Here is a 20,853-nt window from a genome sequence, read left to right as displayed (position 1 = left end):
TGATATAAATAACCCCCGTATGTTGGAATGGGTGTTTTGTGTCTTGCACAAAGGGAATTTTGTCCCAAAGACTGCATATTTTCTGCCCATAATAAACCAAAGGCAAAAAAAACCCTCTCAGATTAAGCCCCGCCTCCGCGACCAGCTCATTGGTCAATCAGCGATGACCGATTTGTCTACAAGCACCTGATTGGTTGAACGACGAGACGTCCCTCTGCTGCTGGTCTCCTGCTGGAGCAGAGCAGAGCTCCGGAGCCACGGTGAATGGCTCCTCTCTGTATCCGTCACACAGAGACTCCTCGGCGGGTAGACTTGATTGGATGTACCAGCCGTCTGACAAGCGGACGTACATGAAATCCAGCTGGGTTTATTGAGTCTGCGCTAACAGAAAAAGAGGAGGTTCCTCTGAATAAGAGTCCTTTATTTATTTCTTTGTTTCCAGTAGAGGGAAGAATAACAATAATAACAGCGACACACACACACACATATATATATAACCGCAAGGCACTTCATTTTATTATTATCTTTGTCCGCATACAAGAAGAAAACTGGATCAGATTACAGTGGTTAGTCGCAGGCCGAAGCCAAGAGGAGGAGGATGAAGCGGCGCAATGCGGACTGCAGCAAACTCCGACGGCCGGTGAAACGGAACCGGATCACTGAGGGGATCTACGGCAGGTAACTGCTGCAGGAGGAGGAGGAGGAGGAGGACACCGGGGGGTCTGACTGGGCATGCATGAGGCTTCATAGCTGCAGACTGTGAAGCTTCATAATGAATCAATGAGCTGCCTCTAGCTTCTTAACCCAGCTAGCTGCTACTGATAGCATAGTGTATGTTGTTGTACATTAAGCTAGCTGCTACTGGTAGCATAGTGTATGTTGTTGTACATTAAGCTAGCTGCTACTGATAGCATAGTGTATGTTGTTGTACATTAAGCTAGCTGCTACTGATAGCATAGTGTATGTTGTTGTACATTAAGCTAGCTGCTACTGGTAGCATAGTGTATGTTGTTGTACATTAAGCTAGCTGCTACTGGTAGCATAGTGTATGTTGTTGTACATTAAGCTAGCTGCTACTGGTAGCATAGTGTATGTTGTTGTACATTAAGCTAGCTGCTACTGATAGCATAGTGTATGTTGTTGTACATTAAGCTAGCTGCTACTGATAGCATAGTGTATGTTGTTGTACATTAAGCTAGCTGCTACTGATAGCATAGTGTATGTTGTTGTACATTAAGCTAGCTGCTACTGGTAGCATAGTGTATGTTGTTGTACATTAAGCTAGCTGCTACTGATAGCATAGTGTATGTTGTTGTACATTAAGCTAGCTGCTACTGATAGCATAGTGTATGTTGTTGTACATTAAGCTAGCTGCTACTGGTAGCATAGTGTATGTTGTTGTACATTAAGCTAGCTGCTACTGATAGCATAGTGTATGTTGTTGTACATTAAGCTAGCTGCTACTGGTAGCATAGTGTATGTTGTTGTACATTAAGCTAGCTGCTACTGATAGCATAGTGTATGTTGTTGTACATTAAGCTAGCTGCTACTGATAGCATAGTGTATGTTGTTGTACATTAAGCTAGCTGCTACTGGTAGCATAGTGTATGTTGTTGTACATTAAGCTAGCTGCTACTGATAGCATAGTGTATGTTGTTGTACATTAAGCTAGCTGCTACTGGTAGCATAGTGTATGTTGTTGTACATTAAGCTAGCTGCTACTGATAGCATAGTGTATGTTGTTGTACATTAAGCTAGCTGCAGCGCTAGGCCCCAAAACAAAGCCACCATGTCACTATCAAGTCTCTTTCACAGAAACCTTACTGTCTGTAATAAGTTGTAGTTGGTATTTGGACACTATATAAACAACACGGACTGTCTACTGTTTGTCCACAGTCAGTCTGCTAGCCACATCAGCTGCTTCCCTGTTAGCCGACTAGCACAACAACAGCAGCGTCTGTCTGCTTGTTTCTAACTTCACCACTTACTTATCCAGTAATGTGTGTAACGTAGACTGTTAACATTAACATTAACATTAAGTCTGACTGCAGGCAGTGTGTCTGACTTCTGAAGACCTTGTGTTGTGCACTATTCAAACAACTTAAAGTTGCTTAGTTAGTCCTTCAAAGGCACACCTGACAGGTCCTACCTTTATGTGACTCCTTATGTATCTCATAAACCACACTGTTAAAGGCCACTATTAGCTGCTTCCCTGTTAGTAACTTGTGTTAGCTAACTATTTGTCCTTTATTTAACCAGGTTAGTCCCATTGATATCAAAGATCTCTTTTACAAGAGAGATCTGCAGCAAGACAGTTATAGTGAAAGTAAAAGACCACACATAAATTAACAACATTAAAACTTGCTCATACAAAACACTTGCACACAGACAACCAACTAGCACAACAGCAGCTTTGTCTGCTTGTTTCTAACTACACCACTTACTTATCCAGTAATGTAGCATGTTAACATTAACTGCAAACACGAGTTGATTAAGACTGCAGTCAGTTTGTCTGACTTCTGAAGACCTTGTGTTGTGCACTATTCAGACAACATGAGATACATAGGAAGTCACATAGAGGTAGGACCTGTCAGGTGTGCCTGGGAAGGACAACTAAGCAACTTCCTATGTATCTTCCTGTTCCTATGTATTCCTTTAACGTTTGGTTAATGAGATACATAGGAAGTTGCTTAGTTGTCCATCCCAGCCACACCTGATAGGTCCTATCTCTATGTGACTTCCTATGTATCTCATTAACCAAACTGTTAAAGGGCCACTAGACCTAGAGATGATGTGGGGCTGTTCTTGAATTATAGAGCAGGTGCCCCCATCTCAAGAATAGAATAGAATAGAATACAAAGCTTTATTGTCATCGTATTAAATACAACGAGATTCACAGTTTCCACTTCTGGTCAGTGCTTTAAAACGAATACTTGACAAGACTAAACGAGGCAGATAAAACATATAACAGGTAAAACACACACACAGTTATAAAGCAAATAAAAACAGGTAAAGTAGATGTAATAAATAAATATAAACAGAAGTGTTACACTAGAAGTATAAAATATAAAATAGATGTAATGTAAATAGAGGTAATTGCACTTGTAAAATAGGTAGGGTAGATGTAATAAATAAAATGTAAACAAAGGTAGTTGCACTTGAGGTGTATATTGCATCAAGGATATATTGCACAGTCAAATGTATTTCACATTCAGTGTATTAATATTGCACAGATTTATTGTTTGTGAAACAAAACAGTCATGATTTGAGATCAGAGCACCACCAGCTGTGTCACTTTCTGGGTCTCAGTGCTCTAACAACAAAACATGTCAACTGTGATCAAAATTACTATCATAGAACACTAAACAAGACTAGTCTACACGCCAGCAGCTCTGATAGACCGTAACATTACTTAGACACAGCTTTGAGCTACATTTGCACATCAACATGCTTATTGCTCACAACAAACTGATGCTTAGTATAATGTTAATGTATTAGTTTACTGTGTAAGCATGCAACTATTTGCTACTAAGTACAGCTGAGGCTAATCATCAAATTAATCTAAAATGACATGAATTGTGGCATTAGGAAAGAACCAGCAACAAATTACAATATACTGTGTGTATGCGTTATCACCACAGCCATTAAGAAATTGACTTTCTGTAGTTTGGCACTGTTGTCCATGTCCAAATATTCAAAGCATCATCATAACAAAAGTACATGTCACAGTGCAGGCATAGATCTCTTTCCTAAATGTCTTCACAAGTCTCTTAAATATCTATGTATGTACTGGTTCTGTGTGGATGCAGAGTTGCATTTTATAACATCAGCCACTTAGAATAAGTGCAGTGCACACAGGCATTTCATCTGTCAAACAGCAGCAACAGGGTCTAGACATGCATCTTACACTTGATTCACACACACCCACACATACACTTACAATAAAGCTGAGTCTCTTTGTATGTACTGACTTAATGATGATTTGCTACGCATTGATTGTTAGGGGTAAATATGAGTACCATTCATGTTAGCACAAATCATATAACAACCTGTGTGATCCATTTTTTCTTCTCATTGTTTAGTACCTTCCTGTACCTGAAGTTCCTGGTGGTGTGGGCACTGGTGCTACTGGCAGACTTTGTATTGGAGTTCAGGTTTGAGTACCTCTGGCCGTTCTGGCTCTTCATCCGGAGTGTGTACGACTCCTTTAGATACCAGGGGCTGGTGAGTGGCTATGTCCTTTATATTTATTATGATTTCATAAATGTGAAGAAAGAGCATAGCCATGTTTTCAACCTGTTTGTTTTGCTCTGTTCACCACTGAACTTTTAGATGTTGCAGTAAAATAAGCAAGTACAGATGTGCTATAATTATGGACTTAGATTATCATCCTGTTCGGATTTTTCCCCAATGAGATGTAGAGTTTTGAATGTCTTCAGTGCCATAGCGCTGCTGTCATAGTCACTGCAACTGCATGTGAAATTTAGTAACCAGGCTATTGTTGTCTTTCTGCAGTAACTTGAGTTTTTAATGTCATGTGAACAAAAAGCAGTTACAAGTAACTAGATAGCAGTGTGGTGTGATGAAAGGAAATATTAACAACTTACTGAACTGTTCATGGTTATTTGTAAAATACGGACACATGCACACAGTAAGACAAAAGTGTCTCTCACACTACAGAACCTGTATTATCACAGCATCGTCTGCCCAAATGGTTTATTGTCTTACCTGATTTCTCCCAATAATCAGATGCCTTGTATGCTTGTAAATATGATCAGTGATTTACTCAGTTAGCAAGAGGAAAAGTGATAGTGTAAAGAGTGTAGTGATATTCCTCAGAATCATAGAATAACCCACAAGATGGTACCATTGATTCGGAGACAGCCAAAACCAAACAAGAGGAGAAGGAATTTCTTTAGAACCTGGCAGGTGACCAGGGATGATAAACAGGAGAGAACTGCTGTAAATATCAGAGGCTGTTGCAGGTGTACAATGAACAACGCATTTCAGATCATGAACGTAGGGCCATCCTAAACAAATCTGATCTTTCAGTCAGTCAATCTTTAACGTGTTTGCTGCCTCATAGGTTCAGAACTCTAATCTGACATAACGCACAAACTACAGATCTGATCAGGCTTGCAGGTCATCAGTATTCCTGTTATCTAAATTTTGCCGCGGGTCCATTATTGATGCTGGACAGCTTGTTCTCATTGAAATGCATTGTGTAGGTGTGTGTTTGTTGGTGTGTCTGTGTCTCACAGAGATGCAGAAAAGGAGAAACAAAAATGTAACATTTGCGTAACCACTCATGGTGGTATAATTCAACGATTAATTTAATCACCCAGAACAAAATCACTCCCATTATAAAGGTTTTAGATATGGCAGCCAACCCTTCTGTGAACTGGCGTCCAACATCTTAAGGCTTGTTGTTAGCCTAGAAGCATTTCCAATTTTTCTTTTTTAAGGGAATGCTTTAAGTTTTGAGTATGTGTTACTAACAGGTACAAACAACCTGCGTCTTTCTTTGCTGCATATGTTGCTGGTTTATCATACCCACCTCTCATCTCCCCAACAGGCCTTCTCAGTATTCTTTGTGTGTGTGGCGTTTACCTCGGACATCATTTGCCTCCTCTTCATCCCAGTGCAATGGCTATTCTTCGCTGCCAGTACTTATGTGTGGGTGCAGTATGTTTGGCACACAGGTAAGGCCCTCCGATGTATAGGTGTCTTGATATTTGTTTAGTATAAATACTGCCTATGAGAAATTGTCAAGTGATTTTAACTTGGCTCCTCCTGTAACATTAGTCGTATTTGTCAGTACATTAGTTCCGTTTAACAATGTAAAGAAAAGAAGGAAGGAAGAAGCTTTGTGTGTATTTACTGACTATTAAGATAAATAGATCACACTAATTCTTAGAACTTGCACTATTTTGTGTTGTTCTTCCGCTTATACTTTGGGGAAAAGCAGGTGTGAAAAGCGTTGTGCAATACCCATGCACATTGTGTTATCTTATTTACTAATAGGCTTGCTTCTTAGAATTTTGCGTGGTGTGTAAGTGATCCGCAGTCTGCGGATTAGTTGTCAGTCTGATTTAGCGGTATCCCCCTGCGTTGACCAAAGGCCAGGTGTCAGATGGAAATCCTAGTGCCAGTTGGGGGAGGGAGAAACACGGAGCCCTCCAACTTTTCTCACCAGTGATATTCACTGTAAGAGTGTTAGTATCTCTTACCACTCCACAGCCTGGTGGTGAAAGTTGTCTTGCCGTTAATTGCAGCCAAGGACACAATGGCTAGTGTCTGTATCTTGACCACCTTGTGTGTTCAGGGTTAATGGTGTTTCATAAAGACCTATGTAGTGTGTAGAGATGCTAAAAGTTCAAATGATGGTCTACCTGATCACATGTTGAGAGGGAGAAGGACAGGTCTGTGTTCATCAAGTCTATACTCTCATGACAAAATTTTGGGCAGGTACTGTTTCATCGGATAACATTTTGGATGGTTGGACCATTCACTATTAAACCGCAGACAAAAATGTAACTTTCACAGCAGGGGTATGACGGAGTCCATAAAGACCCTGCCAATTTCCGTAATCTAAAGTTTGTTTGGGTCCAATATTTGTGCTCAGTTGCAGATAAAGATCAGGCCACACTAATATTATTAGTATTATACTATTTGTAGAAGATTAGATTCCAGTGGTGGCTGCGCAGGATTGTTTCCGACTCGTGTTAATCAAACATTTCCAATAACTCCAGAGCATAGTAAAGTCCAAAAGTCTAAATTTATTGAAAAAAGATAGATGTAGTCATTTTCTAAAATTCACAACATGTTTTTATCTTACAAAATATTCTGCTTCAATCCATATTTGTTGGCGTTTAGCCATTCAAAAACAACATTTTCACTATGGTCAAAAACTGTTTTGCTCACACACTGACGAGTTATGTTCATTAAAGAAAGTTGATTTATATAAAAAAAACTCCTTTAATATACTGAATCACTTAATTAAAATTGATAATTTTGTCCGAGAATTTAAATTTTTTAGGGTGATAATGTGAGAAAAAACGAGGGGGATTGGGGAGTTCATGTCTGGGTATCCATTTTTCCTCAAAATGTTTTCTGTCATAAAGATAAGCTCAGGCACATTGTTGCAACACAGACCTACATTTAATCCAATTTTGCCATTTTTCGGTACTTATTTCTATGGACACCATTCAGGTGGTACTCATAGTGCTGATGTTCAATGCCCATTCATAACATCTCTGTCCTGCTTTGTGTTTTTTCTTCCAGAGAGAGGTGTCTGTCTGCCCACCGTGTCGCTATGGATACTCTTTGTGTACATAGAGGCAGCCATCAGATTCAAAGACCTGAAGAATTTCCATGTGGACTTGTGTCGTCCTTTTGCTGCACACTGGTGAGCCACTGTTCTGTTTTAACTAGGCGGAACGCTGTCCTTGACAGACGCGTTACAACTGAAAGGCATGTCTGGATTTAGTGCCGACTATGAATATGTCAGCAATAGTGGAGCGGAATGATGTGAAGACAGCATTATAATCTACATTTTCACACAGCTTCATTCATTGCAGTAATGTCACATGATTGGTTATGTGGTGGACCACATGCTTCTCTTTTTCGTCCCTTTGCTCGTTTTCATGAGAAATCAGTTTTAGGCTGTATTCCATGAATGTTTCAATGAATAAATGCACTTATATATGCCTTATTGTACAAGTAAGAACTGTAAGTGTAGAGACATTTGCTGTGCCATGTGCAAAGAAAGTTTTTGCACCACAGAAAACTGTATGTTTGCATATAGGTTACAGTATTTATTTCAAAAAGCAAAAAACAAAACACGACCCTACACTTCTACAGTGTAGGGTCGTAAACTGTAAGGCTAAGAGAGGTCTACAATTTGAATCAAGCTTTAAAGGAGCTTCCAGCTGGATTTGGCTGTATTAACCTATATTATACTGTGAAGTTGAGCTGTTGCCATACTATAATAAAGCATTCTAAATGATTGATAACTAAAGTGCATTTCTGTAGCAACGTTTCCTTGATCAAATCAGTACTTTTTTAAAAATCTTTTTCCCCAGAGTAGACTTATGAGTGTACATCTTGTGTCCTCCTCTGTAGCATTGGCTACCCAGTGGTCACGCTGGGCTTCGGCTTCAAGAGCTACGTAAGCTATAAGATGCGCCTCCGGAAGCAGAAGGAGGTACAGAAGGAGAACGAGTTTTACATGCAGCTCCTGCAGCAGGCTCTGCCTCCAGAGCAACAAATGCTTCAGAGGCAAGAGCGAGAAGCAGAAGAAGGTAAGATTCAAACACACATATACTGTACATGAAGCATCTGGTTCAGGAAATCTGAGGCTCACATACATCATCTACCAGGACTGAACAATAAAATCCCATTATTTGATTAATTAGGCGTGTAACAATCACAAAATAGGCATATAGTGTTGTCACTTCATTAGCCGTGTTTCCATTTACAAATTTTTTTTATTCGCATTTTAAAGTGTCACATGAGAAAAGCTGTATGGAAACAGAAAAATTTGATAAAACTTGCTCAATTGCGGAAAAGTTTTTACGCTCACTTGAGATGTTTTTTGCCTTTTGTTGAAAAAGAGTTGATGCGCTAAATGGATTATGGAAACGCCTTTGCAGAATAACCTCTGACGTAGCGCACATTTAACTCACATGACCGATCAGCTGTTTTCCGCTGTCGGCGTCTTCTTAGATATTCCCATAACGTATGAATGCTTGTCTTCGTCTCCAGACAGCATGAAACATGACCAAATACTAGCTGACATGAAAGAACAATTAAAACTTGCCCAATTGAAACTAATTCCAGAAGACCTTTTTTCATTGACATTTGACATTTTTTCTGTCGTAGATGGTTAGATGCACTTGTTTTGTTTCCGGTTCACAACCTCTACATCTTCTTCTACTCTGTTTACTGGCGGATTACAGCCATGCAAGCCTGTAGTGCCAACTTCTGACAAAACAAGCCAAGTTTATTCGCTCCAAACCAGTTGATGGAAACGCGCCAAATTCGTTGGAACATTTCAAAAGTTTGCTTAAAATTCGCTTGACAATTGAATGGAAACATAATTATTGTTTGGTTAGCTAGCTGGCTGCCTTGAGTCAGTGATGGATTTGGTAGTTGAATGATCTGTCAGTCAGGACCGTTGTCAAAGAGGAGGTAGCCACAAGATAGTTTTAAGAAAAGGCAGTAATGCCTGTAGATCTTGTTGTCTTTATGTTGGGGCCCGGGAGAAATGCTTCCCAAGAGATTTTGCGTCCTTTTCATGTGATTTAATGGATGGTGACAATAAACGTGGACCCTGGAAACAACTATTTTTTAAATCACAACAACCAGGCTTTTATCAGGTTTAAGTTGGTTTGTTTTGAATCTGTCTCGTCAAACAAACAAACCAAAATTACTGCAACGCACATTTGCAGCATTTCTCTCCTTATCCAAAGTCTGTGGTTGCAGGTGTACCTGCCTCACAGTTTAAACAAACACACCATGCTCATTATGATCACAAGAGGCTCTGCGCATTGGGTGCGATTAGGCAAAGAGAGAGAGAGAGAGAGAGAGAGAGAGAGAGAGAGAGAGAGAGAGAGAGAGAGAGAGAGAGAGAGAGAGAGAGAGAGAGAGAGAGAGAGAGAGAGAGAGAGAGAGAGAGAGAGAGAGAGAGAGAGAGAGAGAGAGAGAGAGAGAGAGAGAGAGAGAGAGAGAGAGAGAGAAGTTAGTGGAAAATTCTCAAAATTGCAGCCAGTAAAGGATCTTTCAGCAGCCATCCATTAAGAAAAATATCACTTCAAATTCACCACAGCTGTCTGGGTTGTTGTGCAGTTTTAGGCAAAGTCTGGCCATTTCACACAAGTAACACTTAAGAAACACTTAAGTGAATCTGTCAGTACTCACACTGGTTACATAAAGTCATGTTTCAGATATAAGATACAGAGAGTTACGCACAGGTCAAGAGGGGATAGAGAACTTCAGGAATCTCAGGACTCTTTAAGATGAAGAGTCATGGCAGTTGTCATATATATATATATCATATGTCTCCCCTTCACTCCCCTCTTTATTTATACAGCAGCAGCAGCAGCTAAAGGAATATCTGAAGTGGACACACCTCCAGTGTCACAGAATGGCGCCCCAGCCAATAAAAAGACATCGGCACCGCTGCCGGAGTTAGAGTATAGAGAAAAAGGGAAAGAGGGAAAGGGCGGCGGGGAGGCTAAAAAGCAGCACAACAGCAACAGCATCCTGCCATCATCAGTGGACTCTAAACTCCAAGAGATGGAGTATATGGAGAACCATATGAACAACAAGAGACTGACCACAGAGCTGGGCAGCACAGAGAACCTGTTGCTTAAAGAGGACAACAATTCCTCCTGCTCCTCCTCATCCTCCTCCTCCTCCAAAAACTACAAAAACGCCAGCAGCAACGCGGCGACGGTCAACTCCTCGCCACGCGGCCACAGCGCCACCAACGGCAGCGTGCCCTCCTCCGCACCGCCATCCTCCTCTTCCACGGGGAAGAACGAGAAGAAGCACAAGATAGCAGTGGGGAAGGGGACGTCGGGCGGCTCCCACAGGGATCCAACAGACAACTGTATCCCCAACAACCAGCTGAGCAAGCCAGAAGCACTTGTTAGGTAAGGAGCACATGCACAGACACAGATGTATTCATCAAGACGCATACTCATTAAGATAGATCGATAAATAGATGGATAGTAACTAAGACTATACCCTACTAACAAAAACATTATGGACACATATAGAGATGTTCCGATACCATTTTTCCTTCCTAATACCGATTTTGATACCTGAACTTGTGGTACTGGCCGATGCTGAGTACCGATCCGATAACAGCGTGATTAAAAAAATATACTTTATTATTATCATTACTATTTAACAGCTGTTTTACTACTGACCATGTAAGGATGTGATATGATTACTATCTTTGTTGTATGGCCTGGCTCAGGTTAAACCCTTTGTAAAACATGAACAAATACATACAGAGAATGAATGCCATAGAACTTTCTTTTATAATTCAGTTTGTCAGTTATAAAAAAACATTAATAAATGAAGTTAGGAATAAATAACAGTGCTCTTAGCTGTCTCCTCAGTGGACAGCCTGTGTGCTAATTTGTCCTCCATGGGTGCTTACATACTGTACATATCACTGTTTTACTTGTTGATTTTCCACTGTGAAATATTGCCAAATTGGCTGACATTTTCCTCGCTCTGACTTCCGTTACACTCTCCACTAGCACCGCACTGTTGTTGTTTGGTATCGTCACGTGACAGACTACCTGAAATCAGTTCTTCTTTGCTGCTCTAAAACAGTAGTTGCCAGTGGCAGCCATGATACATCCAGGGCGACAGCACAGTGAAGGCTTCTGTTTTGGAGCGGCGAGGAAGAATTGACATCCGGTTAAACAAGTTGATTTTTTTTTCCTTCTGGGTTAATAAATTATGGCATCGGATCGGTGCAGAGACTGGTGTACTCACAGATACCCGATACTGAATTTTGGGCAGTATCAGACATATTTCCTATACTGGTATCTGTATCGCAACAACTCTAGTCACATATTATGAAATAACATAATTTAAAGGGGAACTACTCCCATTTTCACAATTCATACATGTTATTCCTATGGTCTAAGACAGTCCAAAAAATATTATTAAACATGAGCAACATTGGGCTGCACGGTGGTGCAGTGGTTAGCCCTGCTGCCTCACAGCAAGAGGGTTGACCTTTATATCTGTCTGTCTTTATGTCAGCCATGTGATAGTCTGGCGACCTGTCCAGGGTGTACCCCGCCTTCACCCAATGTCAGCTGGGACTGGCTCCTGGTTCTGTTTCACAACTGAGAACACTACAATAGAATAAAACTCATTTGGGTATAAAAAATAATATAAACATTCAGTCTCCCATTCATTGCTCCAGACTTTATACCCTATGACATCACAAGTTTGAGACTTACTTCTCTGGTTTCCAGCTTTGAGAGAGAGGAGCTCATGTTCACAAATAGTGATTGAACTTTACTAGGCCATGGAAATAACATATTGGAATTGTTAATGTAGGTGTTGTTTACCTTTAAGAACCAAAGCCATGGTGTGACTTTTAGACCAAATATTGTCTCAAACTCAAGCATTTTTTCTACTGTCGAGGTCTGTGTTGATGCTGGGGATGTCCTGGTGACATTTGTTTCCTTGTTACTAATATCAAGACCAATTCAATTACATTTTTTAATTCCCCCCCTGTATAATACAGCTGCACTGTGCACACCATGCAGCAGACCTACATTACATTTTGTAGGAAAATATAGCCTGCATCACACAGCTGACCTTTGATGGCTTCCTATAATGTTTTGTAGTGTCTCACAGCCCTATGGTATTTTGCATAATATCTCCGGTCAACAGAGGAGTGTCAGTGTGGATCTGAAGTGGCAGAAAGGTTTGAACAGGATTTGGACAACCTCTCATCTCCAGCATGATCAGAATACTAAAGTTTCAAAGCCTTTCATCTCATAACTTTCAAAGCATTGGTTTATGTTTTTTTAGTTTGCTTTTTCTCGCATCCTTTGCCGCTTCACGCTGGCATATCATTAACTGAAACTCTTTGACAGGCTGCTGTTTATTTCATGGATTGTTTATTTTATACCTCTCTCCCAAAACTAAGTGGTTCCCAGTGTTTATTATGGAGCGCACCGGTTACTTTTTGACAGCTTGTGCACCTGGAGCAAAACAAACAAAGGATCAGAAAATGGTCCTGCTTTATATAACCTGAACAGATCCATCAAAAACAAATGCCTGAATTGTGAATTGCCTTAGTTGTGAATCGACAGATTGCAAACAGATGGTCATTAAGCGGGTGTCTTGCTGTTTTTTGTGATTTAATTGGGCTGAGAATGTTGAAAAATGTCACTCTTGATATGTTTGCAATCTTTTGCACACAACATAGTAGAGTGTTGATTTATTAAGAGATCATGTTTTTTTAAGGGAGTGATTTCTCAGGGGTAGAAGTGGGTTTAGTGTCGGGTTGATGGTGACAGATAACTTAAAATGTCAAAGAGAATAGGCATAATGTGCAGCGTCTGTGGTTGTTTTAGTGCCTCTCTGAGTGTCTAATCTAATCTTGTCTGTGGTTTACTCTTTGCATTGTGGGTTTCTTGTTGCAATTTTTTCTGTTTCAGATGACTGCAAATAAACCAAAATAAATGTATACCAACATCTAATTCAACTTTAAAGGCAGGGTTGGTAAAGATTTTAGAATTGTTTTGTTATATTAGTTGAACTTCTCTTTACTTCCTGACAGCAATTAATAAATCAAATGCTCTGACGAAAAACAGAACGAAATCTGGTATCTGTGGCTGTCGCAGGACTGTAATAAATGTAATAAACTAATATAAATGTTTGTTTATTTTGTATATTGGCGGGAGGCCTGAAGCGACAGACTGTCAGTGTTGTCGACTTGGCCACTTAAGGGAGCTACTTAGCAGCTACGTTCATTGGAAAAGAGGCGGCAACACTGGGCTCGTTTTTTTGGCTAGATCTTTTTAAAAAAAATCAAATGTACTGTTGTTAGTTTCTCAAGATCACCCGCCCTGCCTTTAAGGTCTCAGCTTGTTTTTATCATAAATCTCAGGCTCTTTGCTGAAATGATGCTGAAAGTTTGACTAGGACCGATGATATTCTGTCTTCTGAATAGGACATATAAACGCTTATGAAGCTTTCTTTACCCACTTTCAATTCAGAAAGAAGGTCATCACCATTTATGCAACATTCAGAAGCATAAAGTGTAGTTTTCTTGGTTACACTATTTGACTCATGTAAGACTTATTTTATTTATAAGTCTGTATAGATTGAATATGAACATGCTTTGGATGCAATAATGATTTAGGGACTGCTTTACTAAGGCAGCTGTTTGCTACTCTTGTCTGGGCCATGAGTAATAATCCACGGTTTGGCCACAATATCTGGATTTATGTATCCATAACAGCATGCATGTATTGATATACTGTACATGAAACATCAGTATTTAAATCATGTTGAATGTCCTATAAGCAGCATGTCAAATTGCCTCTCCTCTATTCACTCTTCCACCCGGGACAGATTGGAGCAGGATGTGAAGAAACTGAAGGCAGACCTGCAGGCCAGCCGGCAGGTTGAGCAGGACCTGCGCAGCCAGATTGGCTCGCTGGGCAGCGCTGAGCGCTCCATACGCACTGAGCTGGGCCAACTGCGCCAGGAGAACGAGCTGCTGCAGAACAAGTGAGTGGCTGGATCAAAGCAAAGTCACACTAGTGATCGTTTTGATTTAGGATCATTACTAACTGGGGCATTGGGGGTGTTCATTATCATGTGTTAGTATAAATGAACACTGTAGGAAAGGGCAGTTGTCGGCAGAAAAACCATCGCATCAAAACATTAAGTTAATTTCTAACTGGGAAATGTCTACTAGAGAGGCCCCTCAGATTGGGGCAAACTTGTCAATGAAGTCACAAATACCAAACAATTTGTATGGGCTGCTCAGATAAGTTCTATAGATGTGAAACAGTGGTGGACACATACAGCACAGGTAAGAAAAGCTGATCCTGCCACTCTGTATATCCTGATTGTTAATGTGCTCTTCTACGGTCTGTGTGTCCGTGCACTTGTAGGCTCCATAATGCTGTGCAGGCAAAGCAAAAGGACAAACAGGCAGTGGGCCAACTGGAGAAGAGGCTCAAAGCAGAGCAGGAGGCTCGAGCCAACGCCGAGAAACAGCTCGCAGACGAAAAGAAGCGAAAGAAGTTAGAGGAGGCCACAGCAGCCAGAGCAGTAGCACTAGCAGCGGCATCCAGGTACGTTTGAAATGTAGTTTTCCATAACCATTTTACTTCTGACTTGCAAATTGTTTCTTTCAAGTTATGATCATAAATCCGCTACTTTTTTTTCCTCCCATGTTTTCAGAGGGGAGTGCACAGACACGCTGCGGCGGCGGATCACTGAATTAGAAACAGAGTGTAAGAAACTAACAATGGACATCAAGCTAAAGGAGGACCAGATCAGAGAGCTGGAATTGAAAGTTCAGGTAAGAAATATTTATAGGAACCGTCATCACTAAGATCTCACAATATTATTGTGTTCTAATGCATTTTGTCTCTCTTTGTTCATTCCGTCATATGTAATGCTTTTTTCGGTCATATGTAGTGCAGTAGAGTCACAGTGTGATTACAAACTTTATTTTCAAACTTTTTATTTATCAAGAAGTAGGGCTGTCAATCTATTAAAATAGTTAATCACGATTAATACCCCATTTTTTATCTGTTCAAAATGTACCTTACAGTGAGATTTGTCAAGTATTTGATAATCTTATCAACATGGGAGTGGATAAATATGCTTGTTTTATGCAAATGTATGTATATATTTATTATTTTAAATTTATTCCTTAGGTTTTCTAGTTTCATATGATACCAGTATCTTCACTCTAGCTTTAAAACTTAGCCTGCTACAACCTCCGAAAGATCGAATAGCGGCCGGGCTAAATCGCAAGTTGTATTAATGCGTTAAAGAAATTAGTGGCGTTAAAACAAATTTGCGTTAACACGTTATCATCGCGTTAACTTTGACAGCCCTATTGAGAAGCTTTTTGATACTGCTCAGCGATTCATTGAAGTTTCGATTCCTGAAATGTGAACTCTTATCACAGTCTTGTGTACATTGTCAGTTCTGCTTTTGTCAGTGCATGCAAATAGCTTTTGCAATACGACCACACAAAAGACAGAAGTGATGCAGCAAAATGTAACCCGTGTATGTATGCCCGTATCATGATGGAGCATTTCTTGGAGCTCTGCGCCAGTTATAATGCCCAAGAACTAGATAATGCTAGGGTGCACAGGTCAAGTGAAGGCAGCTTAGAAAACTGGTAAATATTCAAATTGTTCATGGCAGCATAGAAAATATCTATTTGACATTTTTGTCTCACAAAACACCTCATTTTAGACATGAACAAACCAGCAGTCAGCTACAGGTTGTTACTGTGTATACTGTAAAGACTCTCTGAGAGGAGTCAGTCAACATGTTAAGAGATTTATTTTAGTTAATAACAGTACTCACAGCACTGTTGTGCTAACAGATGGGGTTGTTGGACTCATTGTAGTGATGCACTTGTTTAATTTACATTCTAGGTGAAGGTTTGGCTCTCCATTTGTTCTTCATGCAAATCAGTTGCGATGAATTTCTGTCCACACCAGTTACGGACGTTATGAAAATGAATCAAATGCCCACTGACACCAGTGTGCTAAAGCATCCAGTCACACAGGACGGTAACCTCCTGACTTGACCTCCGATTGTATCTTTTTCTCCTCCGTCTCTCAGGAGCTTCATAAATATAAGGAGAATGAAAAAGACACAGAGGTGCTGATGTCGGCGCTGTCAGCCATGCAGGACAAGACCCAGCACCTGGAGAACAGTCTGAGTGCAGAGACCAGGATCAAACTGGACCTCTTCTCTGCGCTGGGAGACGCCAAGAGACAGCTGGAGATTGCACAAGGTCAGTCTGATTTCGATAAACAACACATTTACTCACGCACGATACGTGGACTGAGAATATGGTCAGAAGTGGGTAATAATGAGTTTCATGTACTCCGTTTCAAGTAACTTTTTTGAGTAAATTGTACTTGTCAGAGTAGTTTTAATGCAGCATACTTTTTACTCTTACTTGAGTAGATATATAGTGAAGAAAACATTGCTTTTACTCCGTTACATTTGGATATGTTCATTGCGCTACTTTTATTTATTTTAATATCTTTTGCATTCATGATCCGTTAAGAGGCAGCTGGTCCCAGATCTGCTGGCTCTCTGTTATCTGTTATACCGCAGCCACGCCTCCACATGACTCCATTCAAAGCGGCACGGCTGAAACTACAGCTGGAGTAACGTTAACGTTATGGCTTTGGAATAGCACTAGCAGCTAATATTTACAGAGAACCATGCTGACACTGAGTTGTGTGTTTGTTGTGTTAATAATGCCAAGTTTAATAATATATACACACAGTATATCATGCTTCAAAACTACTACTACACCTGCTTTCTGTCATAATGTAAATATTCAAGCTAACGGTGTTCGAGCGGTGTGTATTTAACGCTTTGTGTAGCCTGATGAAGAGAGACAGAAAAGTAGAGACATGAAAAAAAAAAGACAGACTGCTTTTATTTCATGTGGACATGAATGATATAATGATATATTAATGATATATTAATGATGAAACATCACAGCATTATCTCCTAATCAGCCTAAATGACTCATCTGATGTGAGACATTTTCAGATTTGCCGATTTATTTGCTAAAACATAATATAATATAGGAGACAACAGGCAAAGAATGTAATTTGAAAAAAAATATTTACTGATTTGGTGTACTTAATAGAGTAGGTCTATAATATTAATGTCATATTTTGTGATCACACTTGAGAGACGCAGACTTTGAATATTGTCTGGTGTATATTTGGCAGGTTATCTAATCAGGAGATGATGACTTTCATCACAAATAAATACAGGTGTATTTTCACCTCTTTAACTTTACCTGAGGAAGACCATCTGTTGTTGAAATAATTCCAGTCATATCCACATCAAATAAAAGTCTCACTACTCAAGTAACTTTTTCAGTAAATATGTTTGTACTCGTACCCAAGTAGATATTTTGATGACTACACTGTAAAATAAAAAGTGTAAAATAACGGAAATTTTCCGGCAGCAGGGGCGCCAGAAAATGTCTGTTAAAAAATGGAAAACTACTGTCCGTTAATTAACATAAATAAACAAAAAAAACAAACAGTAATTATCTTTATATAATTAGCCTTTATTACTGTAATTTTACAAGAAATATTTTACTTTTAACATATATTTATTGTTAGAATAGTCATACACCGTAAATCTAAGACCATTTACATATAAATCACAAATGAAACATGTAATTTTATGTTGCAAAAGCCCAAATTTACATTAACTCTCAGAAGTTTTGCAAAAAAATCTGTATTTTTACAAGAAATATTTTTAGAATTCCATGAAATCCTTTTCTTCTAACATAAATGAATTGTTGAAATAGAGTCATAAACCTCTAAAAAAAACCAGAATAATTATCTTTAAAAATGATCAAAAAAGCTTAAATACAGATAATTACGATTGTGATTACAAAAAATACTGTAAAATCTAAGACCATTTACATATAAATCACAAATGAAACATGTCATTTTTACATTTTTTTTCTGTCATTTTGAAATACAGACAAAAAATGTAAAACTTCTTGAAAAAAACTGTTAAAAACTGTTTGTTTTTTTACAGTGTTTTTTTTTTTTTTTTTACAGTGTACTTTAATTCTTCTTCAGCATTTCTTTTTTGCAAAGTAACTACTTTTACTTGAGTACAGTTTTTGGCTGCTCTACCCAACACTGAAAAATGGTTCAAAAATACTTTGTGAGCTCACAAAGTGATCCTGTTTTTGGACTGACCCGTTGCTGTCCGTTTCCAGGTCAGATCCTGCAGAAGGACCAGGAGATAAAAGATCTGAAGCAGAAGATAGCCGAAGTGATGGCCGTCATGCCCAGCATCTCCTACACAGCCGACACCAGCAGCATGAGCCCCGTGACCCCCCACTACTCCTCCAAGTTCATGGACACCAATCCCTCCGGCCTCGACCCCAACGCCTCCGTTTACCAGCCACTCAAAAAGTGAACGCTTCGTCCCGCCCTTTCCCACTGCCTCCATCCTCCCCATCAATTTTTATTTTTTTCCTGCAGGCCACACCACCTTCCAATCTGCTCGGCACGTCTGCGGCTGAGAACTTTGTTTTTTCTCTTGGGTTTTTATTTTCTCTCCTCGCCAGGTCAGAAGGATGTCGTATTGTGTGACTGTATTTGTTGTAGTTAAAACAAAAGACAAAAAAAACTTTAAACGGACATCACATGTCAACTAGGAAGTCCCAGATTTTTTTTTTTTCTCTTAAGTGTCTAGTGAAACCTCACAGAATCGGGTATGTATCTTCATCTCAAGGGTGTTGCTCTCCCTTTCCCACCACCGCCACCACCACTGCAACCACCTGCAACCAGTTACCTGCTCTTTGGTCCTGGGGAATAGCTGCTTTATTATTTGATTTTTGCCTCCTAAAACTTGGAAAACAGAGTTCTCCTTTATCACACACAGCCTGACTTGTATCTCAGTTTCTTTTGACAAATTGTTTTTCTCCCAGGGTAGTAAGGCAACATCTGTACAACCAGAGGAATGTAGTGCAAAGTTGGCACAGACTCTCACCGCTTGTTATGTTTAATTTATTTTTTTAAGACATCAAGTTAACCCTGCTCTCAGCTCGCTTCGGGATTTGATGGTAAATAGTTTTTAAAGTGTATTGTGTGGTTCTCATTTGTTCACTCTTTAAGATTCAAGTGTTGATTGCAACCCGGTTGGTAAAGATCTTGTGTTATAAGCGGAAAAACAGAGACCTTAAAATGAAATGAACCCAAGCAGCTATTAATGTTCAGCATCTGTGAAAACAGCAATTTGGTTTCCCCCCTGCTCTATTTGCTGACTTTTGAGTTTGAGAAAAGAGTGCCCTAAGAGTACTCTGCGTAGTCTTTCATCAGTTGTCCCGATCACAGTGCCTTGAGTTGAGGACATAAGAGTGAGTTTGATAATGAGATACGGCCCCAACCCTTCTGAATTAGTTGTGAAGCATCTGGCTAAGCTGGAAAGGATAAGAATTTGACCTGGCTTTGTGAAGTGGGACAAAGTTGCCTTCAGACGCCGATTTGGCTTTTGGGCTCCCTGCTGATTTCCCAACTGGTAGGAAGCCGCTCCATCGCGTCCACTCGAGAGCAGCTTTGTCCCTTATGTAAGTCACATTAGACGGCACCAAATTGTACTCCTATTGTCAGTATGTCGACGTGATGTTAGCCACCTCAGATTCTACCGCTTTCAGGTCTGCGGCTCGTCACATGTCCACTCACAGAAGCTCATCTCTACTGCTGTTAAACCCCCCAAATCCCTCGGTTTAGCTGCTGCCCTTTTTTGATTTCCAATTTAAAGTTGCACTCTAGAAAACACATGCTGATGTTGGAAAAGGGAAAATTGTAAAAGATGGACTGTGCAATGTAAAACAAAGCTTTGGAAAATGCCAACTTTAATATAGGCAGTTAAATAATTTAATTTAATTAAATCCTCCACTTCAGTTCGTGTGCCAAGACGGGGAATGCTTGTTTCTCTAGTAACGTGTTCAAGAATGTACCGCAGATACATTGGCTGACGTGTTTATGTCAAATATCCAGTTGAATATCAGACGTTTCTGTTCAGCAGGTAGAGAAAGTGGTCACCTGTTTGTAGTAGACTGTGTAGTTAAAAAGTAAGGGACTAGAAAGTCACATTTCTTTTTGTGAATGTTACAGTATTTGCAACTGTTGGGGGGGGGGGAAGTGGCTGTTTTAAAACAGTTTTCCTTACTCCTGTTTCTGGTATTATTGTTATTTTCCTGCAGGGAGAAAGTCGCTTGAGTCTGATGTGGTTTCACCATCATCTGAAAATGGTCATTGTTGTGCGTGTGGTTTTCACCTACTCTATATGGAGATGCTTCTTTTTTTTTCGCTCAGATTGCTGTCATTGGCTCCTGGAAAAAAAAAAAAATGTTGTGAAAATTGACAGTTTAGTCAGTTGTTTGGTCAACTGATTGTCGGAAGTATAGAGAAGTGTTTTGTTTTGTTATTTGTTTTCTATGCCCACAGTCACTGCTCTGTTTCTCCCCAGGTCTGACCTTGGCTATGCTCTCGCTCTGTGAGGTTTACAAGGAATAAACATTTTTTTCTTGCAAATTGA

General features: G+C 39.8%; 1 protein-coding gene across 2 annotated transcripts; it reads left to right on the top strand.

The window, feature by feature from the left end:
* The first annotated feature begins 238 nt into the window (after positions 1-238).
* Positions 239-20,853, top strand: maco1b (macoilin 1b). 2 transcript variants are annotated; one of them, XM_037796429.1, is made up of 11 exons: positions 239-678; positions 4,083-4,224; positions 5,576-5,702; positions 7,285-7,408; positions 8,125-8,303; positions 10,097-10,658; positions 14,125-14,283; positions 14,673-14,855; positions 14,965-15,085; positions 16,372-16,546; positions 18,524-20,853. In XM_037796429.1, exons 1-11 carry the CDS (start codon positions 599-601, stop codon positions 18,724-18,726), a joined length of 2,055 nt encoding a protein of 684 aa, XP_037652357.1. In that variant the 5' UTR covers positions 239-598; the 3' UTR covers positions 18,727-20,853. The 2 variants fall into 2 exon arrangements, with proteins under 2 accessions (XP_037652357.1, XP_037652356.1); XM_037796428.1 differs by having other exon boundaries at positions 10,094-10,658.

This window comes from Sebastes umbrosus, chromosome 16, assembly GCF_015220745.1.
Source record: "Sebastes umbrosus isolate fSebUmb1 chromosome 16, fSebUmb1.pri, whole genome shotgun sequence".
Lineage (NCBI taxonomy): Eukaryota > Metazoa > Chordata > Actinopteri > Perciformes > Sebastidae > Sebastes > Sebastes umbrosus.
This window is presented reverse-complemented; position numbering and strand designations above follow the sequence as displayed.

Excerpts from the sequence above, each read along its gene's own strand:
- maco1b (XM_037796428.1), top strand. The coding sequence starts at position 599 with ATGAAGCGGCGCAATGCGGACTGCAGCAAACTCCGACGGCCGGTGAAA. Across the intron at positions 8,304-10,093 it reads AGAGCGAGAAGCAGAAGAAG|CAGCAGCAGCAGCTAAAGGA; the intron begins GTAAGATTCAAA and ends TTATTTATACAG. Across the intron at positions 14,284-14,672 it reads AACGAGCTGCTGCAGAACAA|GCTCCATAATGCTGTGCAGG; the intron begins GTGAGTGGCTGG and ends GTGCACTTGTAG.